The following is a 25,772-nucleotide window of genomic DNA, read 5'->3' on the forward strand; positions in this document are numbered from 1 at the left end:
GCAGACCGGTGGGATCACCCTTCATTCAAAGGCAGCGCCGCTGCACTGGTACCAGCTTTAGGGTTCGCCTGGTGGTCACGTGACTTTTTTCGCGTGGTGAAGCGAACCGTCGGTACAACATCTCGCTTCGATACATCTGCTCGTGAAGTCGATACCGTAGCTTGTCGGAGAAGTTTGCTTCTAGCGTGACACTGCAACTCATTTCTAATGTGAGAAGTTTCAGTTAGCCAGCTAGCTGCAGCCAAGCGTCAGTGCCTTAGAGAAGTCTCGTGGCAGACTAACTTTACGTGACGGGAGATGAACAAAAAAATAACGAAATCACCCGGTGATACTTTTTTCCACATGATAGCAGCTTGACGCTGTTTTTTTTCTGTGGACTGTAAATTGCATTGACGGGACTTGCCTCGGTCGGTGGGTCCCGGGCTGCTACGATGTGTGTCCGCTGCTCCACGAAGCTTTGCTGGGGAAGTGAATCTTTCACCGGATGATGGACAGGAACTACCCGAGCTCCAGCTTTGCGGACGCGCTGGCTCCACCAGCACAGACCGTAGCTTCGTGGGCCTATGACCGCGGCTCAGCTACTATCAAGCCAAGGTAAAAGATGAAGGAGAGGGCGGGTCACCTTCCGAAGGAAATTTCGGTGATGGAGGGCCTAGCTTTGCTTTTGGAGAAAAGTGCACAGGTCCTTGCGGTTGTCGGGAACACTGGGAGAAATGGTTAAATGTCACAGACGCTGACTTGTCAGTGGTTTCTTAGCCGTGCGTTACTTTTTTCCCACCTTGCTAATTTTTGCTAGCATATCGTGCTTTCAGCACGAGCACACACAGAGTCAGTGAACACAAACTACACAAGATAATTGCTTTATATCTCTACAATAAGGTGGTCATCTGGGTATCCTAAAGTAGCATTTAATCGTTGTGTTTTCTTCAACCACAGGTGCTCGTCAAAGGTAAAACAAGAGAGACAACTAGCAACCGAAGCTAGTTACTATATAACAGTTACAACACTTCAAATTAGTAATTTTCTTTGCTGTGGCGACATGTCTACATTTTTGTAAATCTGTGCTTTTGTTCTAGTAACGAAAGCTTGAGGTCCTTCGTTATATATAGTCCGTGTAACCACAGAACTTGCAAAAGCTGTTGAGGTCTTAGTTCGTGACTTATGACTGATGTGTTATAGTTTGTTCTAATTTGCTATAAAGAGGGGCCATCCTTCATGGCAACATTGTTTTATCTGGTACAAATAAGCTACACTGTTCTCACAAGCGGAACAAAAGTAACAGTCTTCGTAGAACAGATAAACAAAGAGTATAAATTAGCCTGTAAAAAAAAAAAAAAAGACTGTCATGTGCTGGATGGCAAAAAATGTAATAATTATGAAAATCAAGTGGCTATGATAAATAATGAAGTAAATTATTGTGGCTGATCTCTGCTTCAGAAAATCTAAGATTACACCAGTTTGTCTTATTTTATGACCTAAATAAAATAAGATAGTGGCTGCTGATTAGCAGGGATGTTTCCATTCTGAAATCTAACTCATCAGAGTAACATGGTAATTAGCATGTTGTGTGTTGCACTTGTTGTTATTGATTCTAAAGTGTAAAAAGAAACTAGCAAAGATGAGTAGGGAAATAATCTGGTGTGTGCAACTGTTGAAAGGAACAGATGAGGGAAGAGACCTTCCTTAGCTTGCTTCATCCACCAGTATTTACCTTTAAGGCAGCACTTTAGCTCAAGCCAAACTGCATCTGATTAGCTGGAGAGCAAAAATGTCATACGTCAGATTTTAAATAAACATCCCCCCAAAAAAGATGGATAAAAGTTACTTGACCAGTCTATTTATTGATGACTTTTCACACCATTTTTACATCCAAATGTTCACACCATCCAAATGTTTACAAGATATAAATGCCTTACTCGCTTAGCCAAAATGGTTGCTAAAGAATGAAGTGCCTCATGTTATACAGCAAAATGTCAAATGACATTCCTAAGCAAACAAATTTGGACAAATCAGTGTCCTGTATTGTTATATAATTGTTGTTAGCATTTGCGGTGGTCTCTCGGACTAGCGTTTTTCCATAACAGACAAATAGCCACGAGAACCCTTGAAACAATAATACATTCATCCAAGAAATCTTTTGGACGGTTTTACCACACTGGTGATTGGTATTGTTTACTCTACATGACACATACACAACTTGGGTTGCTATGTTTTGTTATAACTATAATACAGAGAGCTGCAGTTTTCTTCCTGTGCAGAGAAAGTGAGTCTACTGAATTTGTCGACAATAAACTGACAAAACTTTACAGACTGATTACTTGATCTTGCTTGCTGTGCATGAAGAGCAATTCACAGTTACTTTAGAAATATTCATACATCTTCACTTTTTGCATAGTTAAGATGGTGAAGAGCTGTGTATAAATCAGACTATGAGTATAACAGTTTTAGTGTTTCCTTGAGCACAGCCATCCCAATCATTTCTAAAAGGAATATATATCAGGATATTTTTGACTGTTGTCTCTTATGCTAGCCTGATTAGCCAGTCGAGTAAACCTTGATCAAGGAGATACATTTAGCAATTTTATTGCAGCCATCTTGGCAGCACTCCATCAGTCACAGCATGTCATAACTTTGTCAGTGTTTAATGTTAATTTGTGAATAAGAGTGGCAACTTTATTATAAGTGTTTCAAGAAGAAAAAACTATAAATGCTTATTTTAATCCACTGTATATACTCATATTTGACTTGGTTGTGCACTGCTGTTTGTAGAGATGATAGTTCTAATGAATCCCCTACATTTGTTTGTATATGCAGCCCCAGTTACGGTGCAACATACCTTGATGCCGAGCTCCTCCAGCGGCAAAGCTACACTACGACACACCAGCTTCCCACGTACACTACATCACATATTCCTGTTGCAACAGGTGAGTTATGGCCTTATAATGAAATATTGTTTTAAAGTGACCAGTTTTACCAGGTAATATGTATTCATGCAGAAATTTTTGGTTTAAGCACAGACGCATCTTTCTCTTCCTCTTTTGAATGTCAGGAGCACTAGAGTCAAACAGTAGTACTCCAGAGACCTCAATCATGAGCTTCCTTTCAGCCATGGAGTCGAGAAGCCTTCAGGCTGGTCCTGTTAGTGCCTCATTGCTTTCTCCTTATAGACCCCCATCATGGCCTGCTGGTGAGAACACATCAATCTTTCAATCTTAGTTATATTATTTAAAGAAGAAATCATTAAGTATAGAGAGAATGTAACACGCCATACTCTGAAAACCATGCCCACGAGATTGGGGAAAAATTTAGACCCTAAAGTGTGCAACCAAATGTTGGAACGGTGAAAAAAACTACTCTTACTAGCTAAAAATATTTGGTTTCACTATGTGTAGGGATTGTTTTAGCAACCTTAGCTGTTAGAAACTGAACGTTGTCTATATTTGTAAGCTGCTGTAATCTGATAAGGCACATGCAAGTGCAGTAATATTACTCTTCGCTTTTAACTTATCCATGAAAAAACACATGCTGCATAGATAGCCATGCAGTGTCAGGATCTTTCCATTTTCCCATTACTCTTGCTCCTAGTGCTTCAAGTCTTATTGACAGTATCCATTTTTGTCTTATAAAAAGCTCAGTTTCAAAGTTCTGTAGTTCTTCAGCTTATAAAAACTCAGTTCTGCATTCTTTGCCCTGTTGGTAGTGCATGCTACACAGCAGCTTTTAGGTGTTTTTCAGTTCAGTGCTAGCAGGTGAATCTCACAAGGAGGCCCTTTTTGTGCAATGTAAAGTCAATAGAAACAATTGCACAATTTTCTTTTTCTCCAATTTGGGTGGGACCTAAATGCACTCTGTAAGCATCAATTTGTCACTATTTCACAAATTGCTTAGAAGCTTAGGACACAACTTGACTTTGCACCACCATCAATTCTGCTGGCTACATTGTTACATGTATACAAGTACTACAGATAGAGTATTGTAATGCTCTCTGATCTGCTTTGGTAGACAAATTGATATATGTGATGACACACTTTATAAATTACCTTTAGCATCTTTTTTTGTGAATCAAGAAAAACTTGCATGGATACAAAATATTTGTCCAGCTCTGTTTCTCAATTCTTCTCACTAATAGAGCAAACAATGTTTGTATGTATGTCTGTTCTTCACTTTTCTCCTGAGTGTATTGCTGAGGACCTGTGTAAGCGTTTGATGTTTATGGAAAGGTGATAACATTTTAATGCCTTCTTCCTGTTGCAATTCAACCACTGGCCACACTACATTACTGTTCTAGCACCCTGCCAGGTCTTTGTTAATATATGCTAGTAGAGACCTTGCACTGTGTACCTATGGTCCAAAGGCTGAGTATGATTAAAATGAAATATGTTGGGGGATGTTGGCATTTCAGATTTTGTATTACCTTTTGCACATGAATTTTGTTTATTATGAAAATATTGCATGTGTAAGATGCTTGTACTTATGTTCTGTGTGTGTGTGGTTTCCATGCAGGTGCCAACTCCTCGACCACAGAACTATATTTGACGGGTGCCCTGCCTTCTACAGCTACTTTCCCCTCTACACCTGCGCTTTCATCCTGTCAGCACACAGGTGCCTATCCTACCAGGAGTTATGCCACCAACCCTTCCCTGACTCTCCAGGATCCTGCCTTTAGCACTTCTACCAATGGCCTGTTTTCTCACCATGATCCCCTCCTGCATCTTAAGTCTAACCAGACTGTGCTTCCCACTGCCTTGGCCTTCAATCATCTTTCTGCCTCTGCTCTGGGCTCACCGCTCCCTGTACAGTCCTCCACTTACCGCTCAGCCCAAGAGTCTGCACCCCACCTCCTGCAGCCCCAGTTTAGCCTCTTACCTTCTACCCTATCTGCCACTCATAGTGCGAATCAGCCATTTGGGGCGACAGTTTTCTCAGGCTCTATTGAAAGAGCCCTTCAGCGTGAATGTAGTGTGATCAAACACCACCAGAGGCCTTCTAGTATCCATATAGCCTCAGAGCAGTTACCTAGTTCGGAGCAGTCCTTACAGGGATATTTCGGTTCAGGCAGCGAAGCGGATGTATCCTACCAGCAGGAACCATCCCATCAGCCCTCCGTGTCCTGCAACCCCTCCACAGGAGCAGATTCCTCTCAAGGAGTCAGTGGTTCCCTACAACCCAAAACAGATTGTACAACACAAGTATATTCATCCACTTCGCTGCAGAAGACGAATGAATGTTCTTCCAAACTAGCTCCACAGCCTGCAGGAAATGAAGAGATGCACTCTCAGAACCTGTCAGCGGGGTCTCCTGAGCGTTATTCCTCCCCTGGACTGAAGCAAAACTCTGTGATTATTAACCAAGAGGCAGTCCAGCTGTCTAGCCTAATTTCCAACACTTTATCTCAAACTTATATCACACCTCATACACAGTCACAAGCCTCCAATTCCACTTCCGACAAGCTCTCCTCCCTTTATGATACTCTCCCTTCACTCTCCAGCCAGTCTGACAATGTGGCATCCATTAGTCAGTCTCTTGTTTACTCATCTACTCCTGGGCTGAACCAAGAGCAGGGCATCCAGTATGGAGCCCAAGTACAGAGCTTGTGTCAAGGAAATCTGTCTGAGAGTTATCCCACATCCCACTCGCAGGGTGCCTCAAATGTGATTTATACTTCTCAATCACAGGTGCAGAATTCAGTGACCCAGTCTCAAAGCTTTATCACGGGAGAATCCCTTAACTCTTCTTTCCCACCCACATGTGCACAGAGCCTGCCCACATCATCTACAGTGGACTACACCCTCATGCAGGCCTCCGTGGGAGGCAAAACACACGACACTCTGTCCCACCAGCAGCACTCACAACCCAACACATATGTTTTGTCTGCACCTTTGCCTACCTACTCTTCAGCGGCTCAAGCCTTACAAAATAACATAACCTCCATACAGGACATAAAGCCAACATATGGCAAACAAAAACTTGAAGAGGTGCCTCTCCAAGGCCTCGAGGCTCTGCGGCAGGTCTCCGTGGAGGCCTCCATAACATGTAACAGTATAGTTTCCCATAACAATGTCATCTACGTTGTTTCAAAAATGGATGATCACCCTAAAGCACAGAGTGTTATTCGAAGCAGTTCACGTTCTGATGACCAGATTATGGGACTACGTCATGTAAATACAGTGCCGGTAAAGGATGAAAGAATGGGTTCTCTAAGCCAACAGCACATTCATTTAACTAGTGCCAATGGTCATGAAACTTCTAACACAAAAACTACAGACTCCATTGAATCCTCACATATACCCCTGTGCTCAGAGCCGCTCAAGCAGCATCCTCTCCAACTTGAATCTGCTGAGGCACAGCAACAGAATCAACAGAACCATAACCAGACTCAGGCTTTAGCAGCCCACACCCAGTTTATTGCTATTCCCAGTGCTCAGGTTCATCCTGAGACCAATCAAGTAATTTTGCTCCAGCAGCCAATTTTGAATAATAGTCAGAACACATCAAAGGTGATTCCAGTGCAAGCTATTCAATCGGGACAAGGCCTTGGCCCTGTTCATGTCCAGTATCTTCAGATGGACCGAGACCTGCTGGGTCCAAGTGTTACAGAAACCCAGAGTCAGCAGGGCACAGTAGTGTCTGAACCAAGCTCAGAATGTCCTACGTCTAAACATCACTACAGCCAGTTGACAAATCAGCAGTCAAGCGATGCCAAAAACCACTTTGCTGTCAACTCTATTTGTTTCTCTGACTCTATTCTACTTCCAGATGACAGGAATATTTTGTCAAATGTTGATGACATCCTCGCTGCCACAGTAGCTGCCTGTGGCGTGTCACCACAGGACTTTGTCAAAGCTACATCCTCTGCTGAGGCTGATATGGCAGTGATGGCAAGTCCTATTGATTCCAAAGGTCACTTCCAGACTGTTGATTTAAGACACATGTCACCTAGTTTCTCTTCAGCACAACAGCCAATTATCACTAACACTATCTCCCAAACCATCACCATGACATTAAACGGACCACAGATGACAACAGACTGTCAGGGTGGATCTGGTACCCACAACAACAATAATGAGCTTCATGCTAATGGAGACATAAGGTGCTCTGACAATAACTATCACTCAGCTGGGCAGGTATACGACTCCTCAGGTCCCCAGAATAGAATTCAAGGGAATGCAAAGTGTATTAAAACTGATGATGGACTCATGGAAAGTCCAAATGGTGAGGACTTTACCAAAAAGAAGGCTCGCTCTAAGTCATTGACTAAAACAGGCAGTCACAAAGAGGATGGTGGACTGGCCGGACCAGCCAAACGTAGTGGGCAGACCAAGCGGCAAAACTCGAGGGGTAGTGACGTGAGCTCACCATCTGCGGCACACGGTTTATATGATGGTTGTCCACAGCAGGAGAGAATCAGGCAAAAGATTCGTGAGGTGGAAGAGAAACAACCAGAAGTCAAAACTGGCTTTATTGGCTCCTTCCTAGACTTTATCAAGTCTGGGCCCAAACAGCAATATTCTCCAAGTCCAACACGAACAATTAATCGCCCTAGAAAGGCTTGTACCTCATCCAAACAGTGTACTATGCCAGCTTTGCCCCCAAAACTGCCAACTTTGCCCACGCCCTTAATTCCCCAGGACAGTCCAGCAGTAAACTCCCAGCAGAAACGTCTTGATGAAGATCTACAGAAGAACTTGGAGACCCTGCCATCATTCAGCTCTGATGAAGAAGAGAACACTGGAAAGAACCAGGCTCTGAGGAACAGCATCAGCTCAGCTCTCTCAGCTCTGGATGAATCTTCAGATCGGAAAACTAGGACAGGTAATCACACTCTGTAGCATATGGTACATGCTCAGTAAATAAGTATGTGTGTAAATAAGTATAATAACCATGCCCAAAAATGCCAGGGTATTGATGCTAATGAAGCGATAGTAAAGAAAGAAACAACCAAATTAAACTGATGTTTAAAACCAGCAACTAGGTTAGTTGGATCCCATTTGTATTTTTTCCTGTATATTGTTATAGAAACCTGTAAAACATTGACATTCTGTAACAGTGTGTATCTCATGCTCGAGACAGAAGTATTGTTTGCCTAAATACAAGACAGTGAACATTGAACTTTATTCATTTTCCTTTTTCTGTCTGTGAATTTGTGCTTCTTCAGATAATCAGTTTCAAGGTTTGATGTTGAAGCCAGAAGAGGTTCCCAGCATGCCCCACGCTGTCACCGACAGTGCGCCTCCCGTGACATCCTGTGTGCTGCAGGTACCCACTCCTGCACAGACAACAAACGCAGCCTCAGGAAAGACTGTTTTTGCAGCAACAGAGGAGTCCAAAGAGACACCACCTGGCCAGTTGGCTATGCCTTTAAAGAGTGTAGCCATGGCAGGACTCACTGATGAGGAGCTGTCGGACAGCGGAGGAGAAGGAATGTATCGTGAGAGAGACGAGTTTGTTGTCAGGAATGAGGATATCGAAAACCTAAAGGTACGGGAAGTGAAATGAATGCTTGTAACACTTGATATGGGCAAAATTGAAAGTGTAGCACAGGTCAAAATGTTTATAATATAACACTAGCATTTCAAAAGTAAGCCTTGATGCAATGCAGTGTAACTTAATTTAATTCCTCTTCAATTGTAAGTGATAGACTTAAAAAAAACTGCTTCCACATACTGAAGCCTATTCTGCAATGTGCTGTGTTTCTCTGTTTAGGTGACAATGAAAGCAGGCAGTGAGCCTCCAGCCATCTGGAAGGTACAGAAGGCTCTGCTGCAGAAATTTGTGCCTGAGCTGAGGGATGGAAAGAGAGTCTTCTCAGCTACAAACAGTGTAAGTAGACTATGCATATATAGTTTGATTATACAAATTAGTTTTGTCAACTAACACTTTCTTCTTGTCCGTTTAGTATCTTGGGTACTTTGGTGATGCCAAGACAATGTACCAGAGGGTGTATGTGAAATTTTTGGATACAGTTAACAAAAGGGAATATGTACGAGTTTGTAGTCAGAAGCCACGCTGCAAACCCATGAACTCACTAAGGTAAGTGTAGACTACTGGCTCCTATAATTCATAATAGATTTTTCTGAGTTATCTCAGCTTTTTTTTTTTTTGTCACACAGGGGTTTTCAGGTGAAAACTTTGCTGGGCTTGACAGCCACTCCTACAGTTTTCCAAAACCAAAAGCCCAGACCCAAACAACTTAAGCCAAGAGCAGAGCCTCCACCAAAAAAGAGGAGGAAATGGAAGGAGGAGTTTTCACCCACTGCCTCTGGATCATCTGCAGAAGAAGGAGGCGAAGAGGATGGTAAAGAACAAGTTTAAGTTTTTAAGGAACTCTAGTTTGTTGTCTAGATTTTGTCACACTCTCACTGCCCTTCGATGCCTCCTGTGTGTTTTATCTCTCTCCCGTACACACTCAGAGTTAAACCCTCCGCTACCGTTTGCTTCCCGATTACTCAACACACGAACCATGAAAGAGACATTCAGGAGCTTCGTGGAACTGCTTATCAGTATTGCCTTAGATGAAGATGTAATGACAGCACTTGAAAGGGCAAATGGTGAGCAAGATACTTTTTGGACATTGTTCTTAGTTAGATTGGCTTAACGGTTTAGGATCCCTCACATCATTGCTTGCTGACTTTTCTTTTGTCTCATCCATTTCAGATGAATTGCTGCTGCCACATATGAAAAGAGTGGATGGAATGATCACTGACAACAGAAAACGTTTACTTCACAAACTACACATAGAGCAGGTGTTGAAGGTGAGTGTGGAAATGAAGCTGCACATAAATGTAGATTTGTGTTGTCTTGATGCATGCGCAAGGTAAGGAAATCCCCCAAAATATCCAGAAGAACAGAATACATTTCTTTTAGGGTCGATTTGTGTTCTAGTCCCAATGGGCGCTGAAAATGGTGGATGTGTACCGTATCATGCAAAGGTCACGAGCCACCCCTCATTTCATCACAGTCCAGCCCTGGTGCCTAACCATTTTTAGAGGAATGTTTCTTTTGTTTGTTGAAGACATGTAACACTGCCCTATGAATCATTCAAGGATATACCTAACTCAAGGGAGGAACCGGTGTTGTATCTGCACATAACAGACAACAAAGAACTAGTTTTAATTTGTGTCTTCAGGCACCTTGGTACTGGCTGACTATCCAAAAAAAGATACATTTATACATTAAGAAAAGGAAAAACAAATCCAGCAAAGTCCTGACACAGAAGAGATACATCTGACTCATCAAAACAACAGTTTAACAGTGTCTGTAGTAAGGGTGTCAAATATAAGGCCTGGGAGCCAAATTTGGACCTGCAAAGATCCAAATTCAGCCAGTTGGTTGACTTTGGAAAATGTGAATGAGGGCATAATTCTTTGTCATTTTACAGCTTTTCTTACCCATAAAGCTCTCCTTCATGGCCATTCACAGTACACCAAAGTAATTCAATTTTAGAATTCTGTCATTTCCCACATTAGGGTTAGCTGAGTCATGCTGTCAGATTTCTTTCATTTACTACAGTAGCATTTCTTTACCATGTAGGGAAAACTGAGACATCATGTTGAAATTGCACTTTTTTGTCTTTATATTAAGACATCTCATTGATTAAATGCATATTTAAACTTTTTACATTGACAGAAATTGGAATTTCACCAGTCTGGCCCACATAAGATCTAAAGTGGGCTGTTTGTGGCCTGCAACATAAAATGAGTTTGACCTCCCAGGTCGACAGCCATCTATAAAACATGGTGGAGGCACTGTCATGATTTCGGACAGCATTTCAGCAAGTGGTCGTGGTGATCTTTTAAAGGTTTTTGGAATTATGAACACAGAAAAGTAGCATTAGTTTTTGATCCACCATATAATTGTATGATGTGTAACATCTTCATGTTTTCAGTATGACAATGATCCCAGTCAGTCATCAGTTGGTAGCCAATGAGCATGTTGACTCATTAGTTTCACTGTCGGAAACCCTCCTCTGGCTTCACTTCTGGTTTCGCATGAGTAAGATAGTAATGGCAAAATGCAAATGTTTTACTTCAAAAGTTTTGAATATGCGTTCTAGATCTACTTTCATTGCAATAGGAAAATAAGCATTAAAGGATCTTTACTGCACTGTGTGAACCTAAGTAACTTGTGTTCTTTAGGCAGCACTAGACAGCTTCCCAGAGATCTCAGTGGTGACTGAACTGAAGAAAGATGGGGAAACACCAGCCTTCAAAGTACGTCTCAGTGGACGTGCCTACAACAAGAAAACTATGAAACCCCAGAAGAGCCCCAACACTATGCCTCAGGTAATTGTACTTCTAATGTCTGTCCATAAGAGGGCGCAGGTTCACCGTTTGTTAATCTTTAGGTTTGCTGAGCACTGAAGCGACTACCTCCTGCTCTCATGCTGTTTGACTAATATAAAAAAAGAAATATACTAATTATTCAAATTTTTTTAATTATGTTTCCCTCTTTTAGGAGTATACAGTAGACCAGCAGAAAACTCAGTGGTTTTCTCTATACCATTCTTTGCAGCATTACAAGTACCACACATACCTCATGTGTAAGGATGAGGTAAGACAATGTGTCTAGTTTCTACTGAATGCATAAAGCTGTTTTGTTTAGTTTTAGATTTTTTTGTGAGTTCTGTAAATATTATTTTGCAGATTTAACGTCACTTGCTTACTTCCACATGGAATTTATTTGAATTAATTGTATTTTATGCTCTGTTTGTGGTGTTGTCCTTCAGATTGCATCTCTGCGGGTGCAGGCAGGGGACCTGGGGCAAGAGGAGACTGTGCAGAAGTGTCTGCAAAACGGGGCTTGGGTAGAGGGGCTCTTTGATCGCTTTGGAGAGCTAATCAATCAAGTGCAGCAGGCCTGCAGATGAAAGCCTTTAACATGCTTGGTTTAAAAAAAAGTCCAACTTTTGAAAACCAGAAAATGCCTCCAGCTCAAAATGTGACCGAGAAGGATGGAGTGAGTCTCTTCTTCAAGCGCAGGGTGTTTCGGATCAACTGATTTGCCTGTTAAAGACTGTTGGGAGACTGTGGAGTAAAAGTGGCACGAGTGCAACAGTGAGACACACAGTGTTTATCACTGCATCCCAGCAGAAACCTGGAACTTCATCAACAGAGGACAAGAACTTTGTTCTTGGGAGCATTTTGGAAGGCTCCCACCTAGTACTTCTCCTAGTCTTTGTAGGTTTTTATAGTTAAAAGCCCACTTTTATGGGCTTTTCCATAGATTTATATTCTTTTTAATTTTTTTCTTTTTTAAGTTAAATACCAGATCATGACCAGATTGTATGCACAATATAGAAGGCAATCAGCACAGGAAGTAGAACACAGCAAATACACAAGCAGAGCAAGCCTTTGTCAATCTTTTAAGTAAGCTCACATGCAAAGTTGATCTGTTGTTTTGTTTAAAAAAAGAACTATACATTATATATAACTATAGTTATATACTGTTTGCAAAACATCACATTTGTAATACGGTGCCAGCTTATATATATATGTATAATGTACATTTTGTAAAAAAAAAAAAAAAAAGGAGAAAAAAAATAGCAGGACGTTGGAACAGCAGCAAATCTCTCTTTAGCAGCTACATAGTGCGTCTATACTATAGTTTAACATTTGTGTTTCAAGCCAACCATTTGCTTATAGGAAACATCTTTGATTGGAATCAATGCAGTTCCAGTACTGCTTTTTATTAATCTTTTTATTAATCTCAGACATTGTTACCTTGGCTTATCTATGGGTAAATGAATGCAAATGAATTGCTTTACAGACATAGCCTACATTTTATGATAAAAGTATATATTTTCACAGAAGAAAATGGTTATTTCTAAGACACGTTTTGATTATCTTTTCACAGTTTTCCAGAATTTACTCTAAGTCATTTATTTTATTCTGTCAAAAATAATCTTGTTCTTAAAAGATGCAGTTTGTAAATAAAACACTGCATGTATTAGGTATGTGTTTTTCTAGGATATTTTTTTGCCAGGAACTCCGTGAGATTTTTTTCTGGAATCCCATTTTTCAGAGCAATTATTTCTAAAAAAAAAAAAAAAAAAAACAGGGTGTGAGGTGCATATATAAACACTGCCTTTATTTTGGAATCTGGATTTTCTTGGGTGAATACCTTCTGAGACTGATTACAATCTGAATCAATGAATTTTCATAGAATCCCTACAGACACGTCACATAATGCCACCATTGCATTTGGTCATAGTTTGGGAAGATTGCAGCAGGACTAACTAGGCATGTGACACCTTTTTATCTGTTTTTGCACAATCACCAAACCACATGGGGACTTTTCTGCAGTGTTGCCGTAATATTATAGAATAACCAAATACGATTTTTTTCTTTTTTGACTAATGTTTGATCAAAGTCGATATAAGATTGTGTTTCATTATCAACTGTAACCTTTTTAGAACATAGATGTACTGTTTTCAGTTTTATTTGTAACTTTGCTATAACAGGGGCCAAGTGCTACATTTAACATATTTGAAATGTTAATCAGACAGAAGAGCCCAGCAGAAAAAGTTACAACAGTCTTGCTGCAACCAAATAGTCTGTATGGATTTTTCAGCGTAGCCAGTCACAGTTTGCTTCTCAGCTTCCTGAGGGGTCTGGTTATGTTAGATTTCTCTTGCTTGTTGGAAGTGTGCTGTTAATATTGGCTCACATCTTCCATGAGGACACAACGAAGTGAGAAACTTGCCATGTTGCTCGCCCACAGTGCTCTCGTGACCTGAACTTTTCACATATTTATGGGTGGCTGACTTTGTGTCGTCTGAAAGAGTCTCTGGGCTGTTGAATAAAATATGACTGTCCAGCCAGACCAGTCACAATGCAAAAAAATGACTGGCAATCCCCAAAAAACAAAAGTGTCTCTGTACTTCACTGACTGCACTGTGAGGAAAGCCACTGTCCTCTGTCCTTTGGAGTTGGAGAGGCTCGGGGGTGGAGGACAACTAGTCAGGCAAGCGTTTGGGATTCCATTACGGGCACAACGGGTAGGGAGAGATACTGAGCGTCTGCTCTCCAGATGAAAAGCATATGAATTTTAATGCACTGCATTGTTCCATATGTGGGAGACAGACTGGAGGCACCCCCGAGGCAGCATGAGAATGTGAGAAGGGCACAGAAACGAGATGGCTGTGTGCTGCGTAAGGCTGCATATCACTGACAGTCTTGAGGTTAGAAATAAATGTCTCTTCGTGAAACCTGATGCACTGAGTGTCGATGATGATCTAGTTTAAAATCAGACCTGTCGTGTGTACACGTGCAGGGTGAAAAGTAGTTATCTGTTGCAAGTAGAGTTACCAATTTGTATTTGCTGCAGCTGGAGTCTTCTACTGACAAAGTCAAGATCTGTATTTGGGCGTTTGTTAGCAATTAGCAAAAAATACAACTACGTTTTTATTTACGGTCAGTCTTGAAATATTTGTTCTTTACTTAAGGTTTTCCACTTTTGCTGCTGTAGTTTATGCTGGGTTTTACTCGACTGCAGCACTTCAAAAGTTGTCTAACACTTACATACCATTGTGAGACGTTTACATACATTCACGGGCATTAATACTATGGTAATTTGAGGCTTTTAATCATTTTTGAACTGTTCTTTTTCTAGAGTGGAATGATTGTACAGCCTACATTTTTAATGAGTTTGAAGGATTTTCTCTAATCCACACAGGGTCAAAAGTAAAGATACAGGCTCAAATAAATACATACAAGCCCAATGATATTTAGTTAAATATCACTTAGAAAGTTGCACCTCGCCTAGACCTTCCAAGGTGTTTTACAGGTTGCCATCAACAAGCGTTTGGCGTAAATCTGCCTCGATAATCTGACCAGAGTTCATCTTTATTGGTCGGTCTCCCGGCACAGACGTGGCTTTAAAGCATAGTCCCTAAATTTTCAATAAAGTTGAGGCCAGGGCTTTGAGAAGGCCATTCCAGAAGCTTAATGTTAGCCTGCTCTATAAACCAGTTTTGATGTCTAAGTTCCAACCATCTTGCCGTTGACTTGAGGTGAATTTCAAGACTTTTGGAGTAGTTCTTCATTATTCTTTATTGTACCAGTGCCAATTGTAGCAAACCAGCTCCAGACCATGGTGCTACCACCACCATGCTTGATCGATGGTGCAGTGTTTGTAGGTTTGAAAGCTTAATGTTTCCTCCTCCAAACATACTTCTTGTCATTGTGACCTAAAGGCTTAATCTTTGTCTCAACTGACCATAAAATGTTTCTTCAGAAGGGATTTAACTTGTCCACGTGCATGGCTGTAAATTTCATCTTGGAATCTGCAGTTGTTTAGTCATTCTAAGAGACCTTCCCAACTTGTGTAAATCTAATATTCTCCTATTATAGAATACAGTTCAAGGTTAAATATTAATCCAGCACTATCTTCTTCTTGTTGTTCTGGAACAAGTTTGGCTTGTTTGGAAGAGTTGCCAGGAGAAAGCCCCTTTTTGTTTAAAAAGTACGTGGCCACACAGCTTAGGTTTGCAACCACAAGAGCTCTGTCATACTGTTCTTTGAACAGATGAGACAAAGTGGAGATGTTTGGTGAAAATGTCCAGTGCCACGCCCGGCGAAAACCAAACATGGCATACCAACACAAATACAAAGTGCTGTAGAGTCGAATGTGAACACATCTGTCCCAGAACTAAAGTTTGCTGAAACTGGGTCATGCAACAGGACAATGATCCCAAGCACAGTAGCAAATCTACAACACAATGGCTGAAAATTTAATGAATCAAGCAGCTGCAATGGTCTGGTCAAAGAAAAGACATCAAACTGATTCAAAGGCTGTGATGGGATCTTGAGGAAGCTGTGAATAAACAAACCTCAATGAACTGAAGGAACATCGTAAAGAAGAGTGGGGTCAAATTACTCCCGAGATGAGGCACTGATAAAATTGTACAGAAAACAATTAAAGTTATTTCTGCTGAATGTGGTTCAGCAAGCTACTGAATCGTGGGCTGTACTTAGTTTTTCAGAGAACTGTAGTCGTCTTATTTGAACTAATTTTATTGGAGAAAATTCCTAGGGGATATTTTTGTTATCATCTTACCTGCATGACTGATAAGTGTGAAGGTGAAGGAGAGGGAAATATACAGGAGCTTCCAGGTAATTGGCGAATAACAGAAATGTAAATATTGCTTTGACCTTGCGGGTTAGAATTACTAATGGTGTTAACAAGGGTGCTTTCTCTGTGTCCGTCAGCCATCAGTGCTGGCATAAAACAGGTTTTACTGTTCAGCGCACTCTCAGCACTCTTGTAAACTGTCGTCAGTTTACAAAATACCAGCATATTTGACCGCTATGCATGGGTGAAACCAATTTCACCTGAATGAAAGTATATGTGCTCTTCATATGTAGATGTGTGATCACTGTATAAATCCACAATGGGAGACATGCTTTGCTAACACACATAATGCTCGATATTATACATTCCAAACCCGAGGTACAACAAGTGTTACCAACCAGTTTGGCACTACAGGCATCCCTGGTTTTGTTTTCTTATGAGCCAAGAATGTGAGGCAGGTATTTCGAGACTAAGCGTCATGGGTATTTTGTCAGAAAGACACAAGACGCGCACAAAACCCCCCCGGATATAACAAAAGCTGAGGCAGAGACTTGGTGTCAAGCCTGTAAAACATTGAATGTGAAAGTAAACAAGAAAACCAAAATGCAGCTCAGGTGGATGCATGAATAGGGGGTTCAAACCACATCTGTCTATCTGCGCTTGATTAGAAGAAATGTAGGATCTATTGTGGGCACAGACTGGTCTCTGCTCATACCTGCTGATGAATAGCAGCGTTTTTCAAAATAAAAGATACGTAGAGCCCAGAGGACACTGATCGAACCGGTTTGCCTCGGTTGCATACCTCACTTGTTGCACCATACTTGTCTCTTGTGTTGATAATAATAGCTCTCTGCCTTTCAGTCTCCTTTCCTGCAAGTAATCGACATTTTGTCTAGAAAAGAACAAAGGCATCAGTTTAGAGTGTAGATTCTGAGTTCACAAAAACCTCCTCCTGCTACAGCTCATATGTGTTTGCTCTTGGGTGTGTAAGTATTTGTTTTTGAGATATTTAAGCTCGGTATATTCAACAGTACGGTGTTCACATGACCCCAAACGAGGTGGAATAGGCAGGTTTGCTTTTGACACTTGAGGGTCCCTACAGTCCAACTTGTGGTGTCTACTGTTTTAGCAGTACATGGGAAAGGTCTGTCTCTGTCTCTCTCTCTCTGTCTCTCTCTGTCTCCCTCTCCCTCCCTCCACCCCCCCCCCCCCCCCCCCCCCAAAAAAAAAAAAAAATGTCCTTATTCTTAAATTAGAACTTTATCCTGAAAAAATGTTTAATATCTTCCCATCTTCCTGGGAACAGTTATATCTGCAGGTTTTTAATCAGGCCAGATTTACTTCCTCTGTATGCTTTTAGGGTGTGACCTAGTAAGTAAAAGGTTATGTGAAAGCTTCCTAGATGCTGGAGCATTACTTGAAAATGAAAGGCATTTACTGTAACTCCAGATTGCACCAGTCAGGGAGGTTTTTTTATAAGCACCTTTGCAGATCACACTGCATCCTATTATAATGACCAAATGATAAAATAATTAAAGCTAACGCCGATAGTGAAACCTTGTTTGATTGTAACAGTGGTAGTAATCGCTTGCCTTCCATTTATTTAGTTTCAGTTGGTGGAGATAAGCGTAAAAACAATGTAAGATTCAAAATAAGGTACTTAATGAGCCTTTGTTAAACTTCAGGGAAACAGTGAGAGCCTCGTTATCACGCTGGGAAGGCGGTGATTGGGTCATGAATAATGTATCGGGGTGGGAGGAGACAGTTTCGGCGTTGACTGTAGTTTAGTTGCGAGCGTCACGGTGTGTATTGAAGACCGGGACATGGTCTGAATGGCTTTCTTTACAGTCACTGGAGGAAGTTTTCGTTCATCGAACACCAGGTAAGATCGATTTAACCACTTCACGGACTTCACCAAGCCAGATGTTACTTTTTTTGTGCGTGTGGTAAATATATTGTTGCAATCTGAGGAGTTTCCTTACTTAGGTTTGTAATCTGCGTTATCGACATGTGTCTTTTAATCCCAATTTAATGTCGATTTCATGGATTTTACGCACTCCGTGCGTCTGGAGCAGGAAAGAAATCAGAAAGCTTGATTCAGTGAAGTCGTTGTGAAAAATGACAAACCACGGTTAATCTTTACAGAAAGTATACTTTTAAAAGGAGGATGACCTTCATGAATTCCAGCCTATTTTTATGCTCTGTTAACTCTTCAGAGAATGAGTTAATAACTGATAGGTCGCAACTTTTTTGGGACAGTTTGACATTTGCTGAGTGTAGCAGCAGGTGGGGCAGTGTTTATGTTAAAAACAGCGGGTAGAAAGGTAGAAAAGGGTATTTTGTGTGGACGTGGGCCAGCGTCTACGATGTGGATTCCAATCCATAGGGGCCAAAAAGCCAAACGGGGTTCAGCCATAGCGTGTTCATGTTGTGCCCTGAAGCTTGATCAGTTAATCTTACTAGTCACAACATGTTGGACGAATGAAGGAATCTGCCACAGGCTATTAAGAACCTGCTGTTTTAGGTCTGATGGTGCTGCACTGCTTCTCATCTTAGGCCTCTTTTTAAGCATTGGTCCTCTTTCTTGTTTAAAAAAAAAAAAAATCTAAATCTAAAAAATCTAAATCTTTTCCCTTTACTGCAGTAGGAACACCTGTATGAGCCAGCATTCTCACGAGGGAATGATCACAGTGCTGAATGCTCCCTGTGCGATTATTTACCCCACTGATGTGTACAAACAGAAGTGCACTATTATCCTGAGCTGAAATGCAGACCTGACACTCCTTGCATTCTCCCTTTTTATATTATTATTATTATTATTATTATTATTATTATTATTATTATTATTATTATTATATAGAGAGGACAATAGTCATAGGGAAGGTGACTGGGGTCAACTATGCAAACAGGGCTCAAATCTCAACCTGGCGCAAGCAACAAGAGGTGACAGAGCACAGCCTGTTCCCAGGATTGCTTTGACCCATATCTGACCTCCCCACTTTTTTCTTTTCTTTTTAACGAGCATTAATAGAAATTGATCAAATCCGAATTTACTGTGGTAATCCCGCTAATCCAGGGACCCCTGAAGGGATTCTCCAGATGGTCTTGCTGCAACTCCTAAATCAAGGATTTCATTGTGATAATGCAGCTCTTTCCTTTTGCTAATTACGCTTAACAAAAAGCATGGTAAATCTTTAAAAAAAAAAAAAAAAGTCTTTCATTGGGAGTTTACATGAATTTTTGACTGTCGTGTGCATAGTATGGATTTAAATCTTTTCTCAGTGTCTTAAAGTAATGAAATAAACATTTCAAATCAGTGCCTCATCGCCCTGTTATGTTCCTATTATGCATACAAACCTTTGCAAGGTGTTCTTCCTTGAACAGCTGCAGCCCCAGTTGTTCTTTCCCGATATGTAAATCTGCACTGAGGACAATTTCTTCTCTCCCAGAGGAAGAAGTGGTTTGACGTAGCTGTATGTCATTAGGCAACAGATCACCGAGATTAGCGGGCACACACTTCTCTGTGTTCTCAATGAGCTGTTGTATCTTTAAAAAGAGTGGGAGAACATCTGCTTGCCGCTGTATTGTTCCCAAGTGCTTTTCACATTCCAGTTTTACAGATAGGTCAGTAATCATTTTTGTCATGTTGTGCTATCATAACATGGAGTCTGGCTGTTGCTGTCAGTTCCTGATTTATGGCACCTGGCCTCAGCGAGCCTCTCTCCAATTCACTCCTAACATTTGCTCAGCAGGCTTTAAATGTTTCCTGTTGTGAGATGAAAGCCACACCAACATCTCAACAAGGCTAGCTCTGCTTTCTTTCACCAGTCTGGCCTGTGGTGGATGACACAGTTTTTTTTGTTTTTCTTTCCAAAGACAAAAATACGAAAGACCCAACAATCAAACACAGAACAGGAAAGAAGATTTGTTGACAAACTGCACGATCAATTGTTGAAGATGTGGTAGTAGTTAGTAGAACATGGGTTAGGCTATCTGGAGTGAAAGGAAAACTCACAATATCATCATTAATCATTAGTCACAGCTTTCTAACACTTTCTCTTGACTCCTTCCATCAGAACGAGGCATGGCTGGGAAGCCTTTCCGAGCCACCTACATCTGGACCAGCATCATTTCGAATCTGCATACTCGCGTGGAGGTCAAGCGTCGGCGTCACAACCTGAAGTCTTACCATGACTGTTTCTTGGGTTCAGAGGCAGTGGATGTGGTGCTGGCACACATCACCCTCAACCGTCTTTTTGGAGATGAAGCAGTACCCCGCTATAAAGCTGTCAAACTTTGTCAGGCGCTCATGGACTCAAGGGTATTTGAGCCGGTGGGAATTAAAGTATTTGGGAAGGAAAAGAAGAAAACTACATTTGAGGACAGCAGTTTCAGTTTATACAGGTTCCTGAGTCCAGAAAACAACTCGTCTTCTACGCTGACTGGCACCAATTCCCTTTCCACTAATACCATTGAGAGTGGCTATGACTCACCGAGCATTGAAAGAAACACAAAGGGCTATAGTCCTCTACGGGAAAGGTACAGACATAAAGTAACTATTTTAGATGTAATCTGTGATTTGCTTAGCTCTCATTCCTTTAAGGTAATTGTTAAATCCAGTTTAGCTTCAGATAGTAAGATTTCTAAAAACTGGTTTGGCATGAACAAAAGGATTTAGAGTCAGAACATTCAGTCATGCATTGATTTCACAAATTTTCAGTTTCAGTTGATAATTTTCAGTTAATGCTTTTTCCCAAATCTAGTATTTTATAAATAATGATTAGGTAGATATAAATCATACTGATTTATCTCCCAAGTATTTGATTTGTTTTCAAATTGAGGGTTTGGACTGGAATGGTACTAACATGGTGCTTTTCTGCTCTTATTTGAGCACTCAAAGCGCTTTCCTACTGCAAGCCTTATTCACCTATATTCATATAAGCACCTTGTTCTATCCCTAAGCAGTTTTGACATAACAGTCACGCACTCACACTTTGATCGATGTATTGGGAGCAACTGTCCAAGGATACTTTGACATGTCAGACCCTAAACCATCAAGCTCTCAGTCAGTAGCCAACCTGCTTTACCTCCTGTGCCACATCCATCCATCGTGATTGTCTGAATACTGAAAATAAAGCTGAGCACAAAAACAGAAAATGGGTGGAATGATTTGCAGGCTAGTATAGATCAAGTTACGACCATCATCAATCAAGGTGTTATGTTAATATGTGAGACCTCTTTTATAACACTAACTTCTTGGGTGACCTCCCAATTGTGACACACTTTTGAAACACAAAATTGTACATTTTATTGTTTAATTTTTTTAAGCTTTATTTATCCAGTTAAATCACTGACATCAAGAATCTCTTTTACATGGGACATCTGGCCAAGATGAATGCACCACTAATGTATCAAAACAAACATCAGATTAAATTAACGATATAAAGACTTGCTCACATAAAACACTTGCACACATTCGTAAACTGTAAGGATTTCGATCAAACTTCTTCTTCTTGGCTTCATCTCATCTGCCTCGGCTTGAAAGCATATAAACAAATATCGTGGTGAGCATCTAAACTTTAAAATTTCCTTTACCTTGATGCTGGAGAGTTCAGAGTTTTACAGAGGCTGTTAGGATAGCAAAGGTTGGCAGAATGCATTAAGCATACGGGCTAACACATGGCCTCAGCACTTTGTGTTTACACTCTTTTGATCTCTTTAAAATCTGATCTTGTTGTGGGAGGGACAGACATGGGCAGACAGCAGGTCTGATGGCTGTAATGAGAGATGAAAGATTCAAAGGAACCATATGCTGTTTTAGTGTTTGGACAAGGCTTTTGTTATTTGCAGCATGGGTTAAGTCAGTCTTAATAGGTATAATTTAAACAAACAGGGAAAACAGTGGCTTTTGTTTAATGGAAATCCTGTTTGTCCTATTTAATTTCAGTCAGAAATAGCTCATTTGCAAAACACTTATTTGCAAAATAAGCATTTTTAAAAATGAAATATGCACAATCAAAACAGCAGCAAACTGTGATTGAATCAGACATACTCCATAAAACATTTGTTTACTGATGCCACTTCTCTTCCTGTAATATGTCTGTTTATTTTGCCTCCTCTGTTTTGACTGATTGCTGCTATTACGCAACTCTGCAGGAAAGAAGCGCAAACAACAGACAAATCACTTGAGGACGTGCTGGGAAACCTCAACCTCAGCTCGACGATTACCCCTCAGATGATCAACCTCGGCCTCTCGCAAGAGCGTAAGTTGCTTTCTGTCTTTGATGAGCGTGACATAAAACAGGCGTCGTGTTTTCATGCTGAACATGACTCAGCATTCTCGACGTGTCTGTGTATTTGTGACTTGTATGGTGTTTTCACAGTTGTAGATGAAGTGTGGCACCAGCAGGCAGTGTTCAGACTGTTGCAGTTAATAGAGCTCCCCCTGTTGGAGAGTTTGTTAGAGGGCAAGGAGACATCGAGGCGTGCCCTACATGGCATGGACAGCGACCCGGACCTGTTGTATACATCAAGCTACCTAGACAGAGAGGTTCTGAAGGCCTTCAGTGAGGCTCAGTAAGTCCACTCATTTTTTCTTCTTCTTCGTTTTATAAACGTTGATCAATTCACATGAGTGTTTCTGGTGACCTTTGTTAGACTTTAAGACCTTCACGCCACGCCTCACCAGATTAGCTGGTCTGCTGATACTCATTTTCTGCTGCTCTGCCGACGTAGAATGTGTATAGAATGGCACAGCATGTCTATTTGCACTTGTCCTGCTCTTTAACTTAAAGAAAAGCGCTCACCAATTGACCACTGCTTTTTTTTATTTGGTAGTAAAATTATGTGGAGGTGTAGAGATAAGAGTCATCGTAATAATGGTTATTCATTGGAACTGTGTAGTGTCCCTGCATTTACATGTAGTAGTTATATGCACACCACAAAACTGCAAAACCTCAGTTTGACTTCAGACTGCCTTGAACTTTGTTTATTAATTCTAATAATAAAGGCCAAATTTCAAATTCACATATAAATATTAAATCATAATACTTTCCTCTCTTCAGGGCTGATGAGTGGATGTCAGGAGCAGTGGACTGTCTGGAGTTTCTGCCTGATGACCTGGTGGTGGAGATCAGCCGAGGTCTGGCCGCCTGTGGAGACGACCTGATCCGGTGTAAAAGACTACTGTATCAAGTCCTGACTAAGCACTACGGACACACACAACAGCCACCTCTGCTTAGCAACCAAATTTTCGATATCCACTGCGGCATTTCCGAACTACTCGGTATGAGAAGGCTCTGTCAGATCTTTTGTACAGATACAAGTTTACAGTGATAGATGTGAATCAGATTTTAGGTTTATTTAACTGCATCCCTGCCTTTTTAATGCAAATTTTGTGCTTTATCGACAGTGAACGGGAAGCGAGAGCAAGCTGTGGAAGCGCTCCAGCTGAGCCTGAAGCTGCAGGACTCTCGCAGCAGGGAGGAGCTGCGTCGGCTCCTGAGATTCATGTCTGTTGCAGCCAAACCGGAGGAGGTCAAACTGCACAAAGAGGTCAGCGCTAAGGGTGTATCTTGTGGAAGTCTGTACATTTTTGCTGGCTTTTTACTAACCCTACATAATTCTCCTAGATTGAGAACCGAATGGCAGTGAAAAGGTCTTTCTCACGTGCCATCGTCTACAGCAGAAGACTCGCCAAAGGAAAGGTGGACTTGATGGTTCTGTTCATGATGGATAACCACTGTGATCTGTTCAAAGTGAGTGTTCCCAGTGTTGTAGGAGGGATGTTATCTTATGTCCTTTACAGCCGCTACAAACAAGTAACAGCATATTTGTTTGTAGGAGAAGTTATAATATTTTGCTGTCTCTCCCACCAGATTCCTGTCTCACTGCACAAGATGGTTAGTGACAGAATAACGAATATTGTGAAAGGGAAGGATCCAGATATGTTGACAGGTTTGCAGATTTTTACCCCTCACAGGCATCATTGCGTACATTCAGATATTTAACTGTTAACTGGGGGCATAAAGAGGAATTAATTTTTGGTTTTCTGTCTCTCTTTACTCCAGGATCAGCGTACTCAACAAGAGTAAGCACTGAGGTGTATTCACAAAACGCACGAAAAACCACTAAAGAGGAGCTCGTGTCTTTATTGCGGACAGTCCACGAGAGCCCTACGCTCTCTGATAAAGAAAAGAGACGGCTGCTTGGACAGTTTTATAAAGGCCATCCGGAGATATTCGTTCAGTACTTTGGAAATAAATTGTCCAGTATCAACATGTTGTTACAATAATATTTATTAATTTAAAAAGACCATATACTATAAGGTAAAGAAGAAAAAAGCCAATGCAATCCAGATGATGTGAAAACGTCCATGTCAGCGAGTGGATTTTATTTAGACTACTGAACGCAAATGTGAATTTTAATAATCTTAATTATTTAAGGAACTTGACATTTTCTTTTGGTGCAGGACGCTAACATGAAGTTTTAAATGAAACTGTTACTTTCCGAGAAAGACAAAAAGAACCAAGTGTTCTTTAGTGATTCTCCCCCCCCCCCCCCCCCCTTTTCTCACTGCAAACCATCTTGATGGCTTGATGTTTTGTAGGCAGAAAAGGGCAAATCTGCTTGCCAGATTTTTATTTTTTAAAGATGTAAATGTTCCGTGTGTTTGTGCAATAGAAACAGTGTTACCAGTCAAAATGTTCTCAATGCGATGTACAGTATAGCTTTGTGTAAGTAACCCTCAAACGGAAATTTGAAACTGGAAATTTGAAAGTCTGATGTTGAACTGTAGTAAACAATAAGACGCATTCATGAGAATCAACCCTCTGGGTTTTTGTTTGTCGCATCACATCAACAAAACAGATGTTTGTGCTTTTTTTTTTTTTCTTTTGTAACTGAAAACCTTAGCTCCATTTTAGTGGCAGCTTCAATGCCTTTTAAGTAAGGTTCAATAAAACCCTCTGCACGAGACAAGGAAATTGCTTCCATATTTCTATGGAACACTATATAAACTTAAGAAGGATCTAAAATTTGTAGATTCCACACAAAATGTGTTTAAATGAAAAAAATAATTTGCCACCAGAATGCTGAAAAACCCATCAGTGTTCCAGTTGTTAGTTTACTTTAACAAATTATTTTTGTTCAACAGACCGTTGCATTCATTTTTTTTATTACTTGACTGACTGAAATCTAATGTTGCTTTCAGCTGAGTTTAAGAGGAAATGTGAAACAGTTTTCATCCTGTTTGTTAAATAAGAAAGTGAATGGTTACGGAGTCCTGAGATAATTTGAAGCTAGAACACTAAATCACAAAACTAAAATATCTGCAATAAATTGAAACTACTAAAAGCTGTAAGAGAAGACCGACAACTACTTTACTTTATATGCGTTATTTGCATCATATGCATTGTTTTTGCTTCTGTAAGAATTTGTGTCGTATGGATTGGGCAGATTGTATGTTGCTAAAGAGCATACAAAGCTGTGCTAGGTAGAGAAAATTACCTTCTGAGCACCATGTGAAAACAAGCAGCTGGTTGGTATTAAAAATGGTTGCTTATGTGCAGTGTTTTTGAATTTGTCATAAAATGAAGATCTGCTTGATAGTGACAGCAAAATGCTGCTAACCAACTAATTGTTTAAGTCTTTAGTTATTAAATTTATAGACAAAACATAGATTCTCCCACAAAAATTGTAAA

General features: G+C 40.7%; 2 protein-coding genes across 3 annotated transcripts; both read left to right on the forward strand.

Moving 5' to 3' along the window:
* qser1 (glutamine and serine rich 1) lies at window positions 1–12,952 on the forward strand. Of its 2 annotated transcripts, XM_086285887.1 has the most exons (13): window positions 1–594; window positions 2,815–2,924; window positions 3,050–3,187; window positions 4,504–7,812; window positions 8,156–8,478; window positions 8,704–8,820; window positions 8,897–9,030; window positions 9,111–9,295; window positions 9,411–9,548; window positions 9,655–9,752; window positions 11,136–11,282; window positions 11,455–11,550; window positions 11,726–12,952. In XM_086285887.1, the coding sequence occupies exons 1-13, from the start codon at window positions 485–487 to the stop codon at window positions 11,864–11,866; spliced, it is 5,046 nt and encodes a 1,681-aa protein (XP_086142013.1). In that variant the 5' UTR covers window positions 1–484; the 3' UTR covers window positions 11,867–12,952. The 2 variants fall into 2 exon arrangements, with proteins under 2 accessions (XP_086142013.1, XP_086142019.1); XM_086285893.1 differs by lacking the exon at window positions 3,050–3,187.
* Window positions 12,953–17,799: 4,847 nt separating this feature from the next.
* Window positions 17,800–25,758, forward strand: depdc7a (DEP domain containing 7, paralog a). The gene is made up of 9 exons (XM_086285902.1): window positions 17,800–17,953; window positions 20,148–20,610; window positions 22,228–22,334; window positions 22,455–22,647; window positions 23,136–23,356; window positions 23,483–23,625; window positions 23,703–23,828; window positions 23,949–24,027; window positions 24,141–25,758. Exons 2-9 carry the CDS (start codon window positions 20,156–20,158, stop codon window positions 24,362–24,364), a joined length of 1,548 nt encoding a protein of 515 aa, XP_086142028.1. The 5' UTR covers window positions 17,800–17,953; window positions 20,148–20,155; the 3' UTR covers window positions 24,365–25,758.
* The last annotated feature ends 14 nt before the right edge of the window (window positions 25,759–25,772 follow it).

This window comes from Aulonocara sp. 'chitande type north' Nkhata Bay, linkage group LG1 (assembly GCF_057382095.1).
Source record: "Aulonocara sp. 'chitande type north' Nkhata Bay isolate Kocher_YH1m ecotype deep benthic linkage group LG1, A_spYH_male_GT1.1, whole genome shotgun sequence".
Classification (NCBI taxonomy): domain Eukaryota; kingdom Metazoa; phylum Chordata; class Actinopteri; order Cichliformes; family Cichlidae; genus Aulonocara; species Aulonocara sp. 'chitande type north' Nkhata Bay.

Bases quoted from the DNA above. Each gene is read 5' to 3' on its own strand.
- qser1 (XM_086285887.1), top strand. From the start codon at position 485: ATGATGGACAGGAACTACCCGAGCTCCAGCTTTGCGGACGCGCTGGCT. The intron at 3,188-4,503 runs GTGAGAACACAT...GTTTCCATGCAG, and splicing joins ACCCCCATCATGGCCTGCTG to GTGCCAACTCCTCGACCACA. The intron at 9,031-9,110 runs GTAAGTGTAGAC...TTTGTCACACAG, and splicing joins AAACCCATGAACTCACTAAG to GGGTTTTCAGGTGAAAACTT.
- depdc7a (XM_086285902.1), top strand. From the start codon at position 20,156: ATGGCTGGGAAGCCTTTCCGAGCCACCTACATCTGGACCAGCATCATT. The intron at 22,648-23,135 runs GTAAGTCCACTC...TCCTCTCTTCAG, and splicing joins AAGGCCTTCAGTGAGGCTCA to GGCTGATGAGTGGATGTCAG. The intron at 23,829-23,948 runs GTGAGTGTTCCC...CTCTCCCACCAG, and splicing joins ACCACTGTGATCTGTTCAAA to ATTCCTGTCTCACTGCACAA.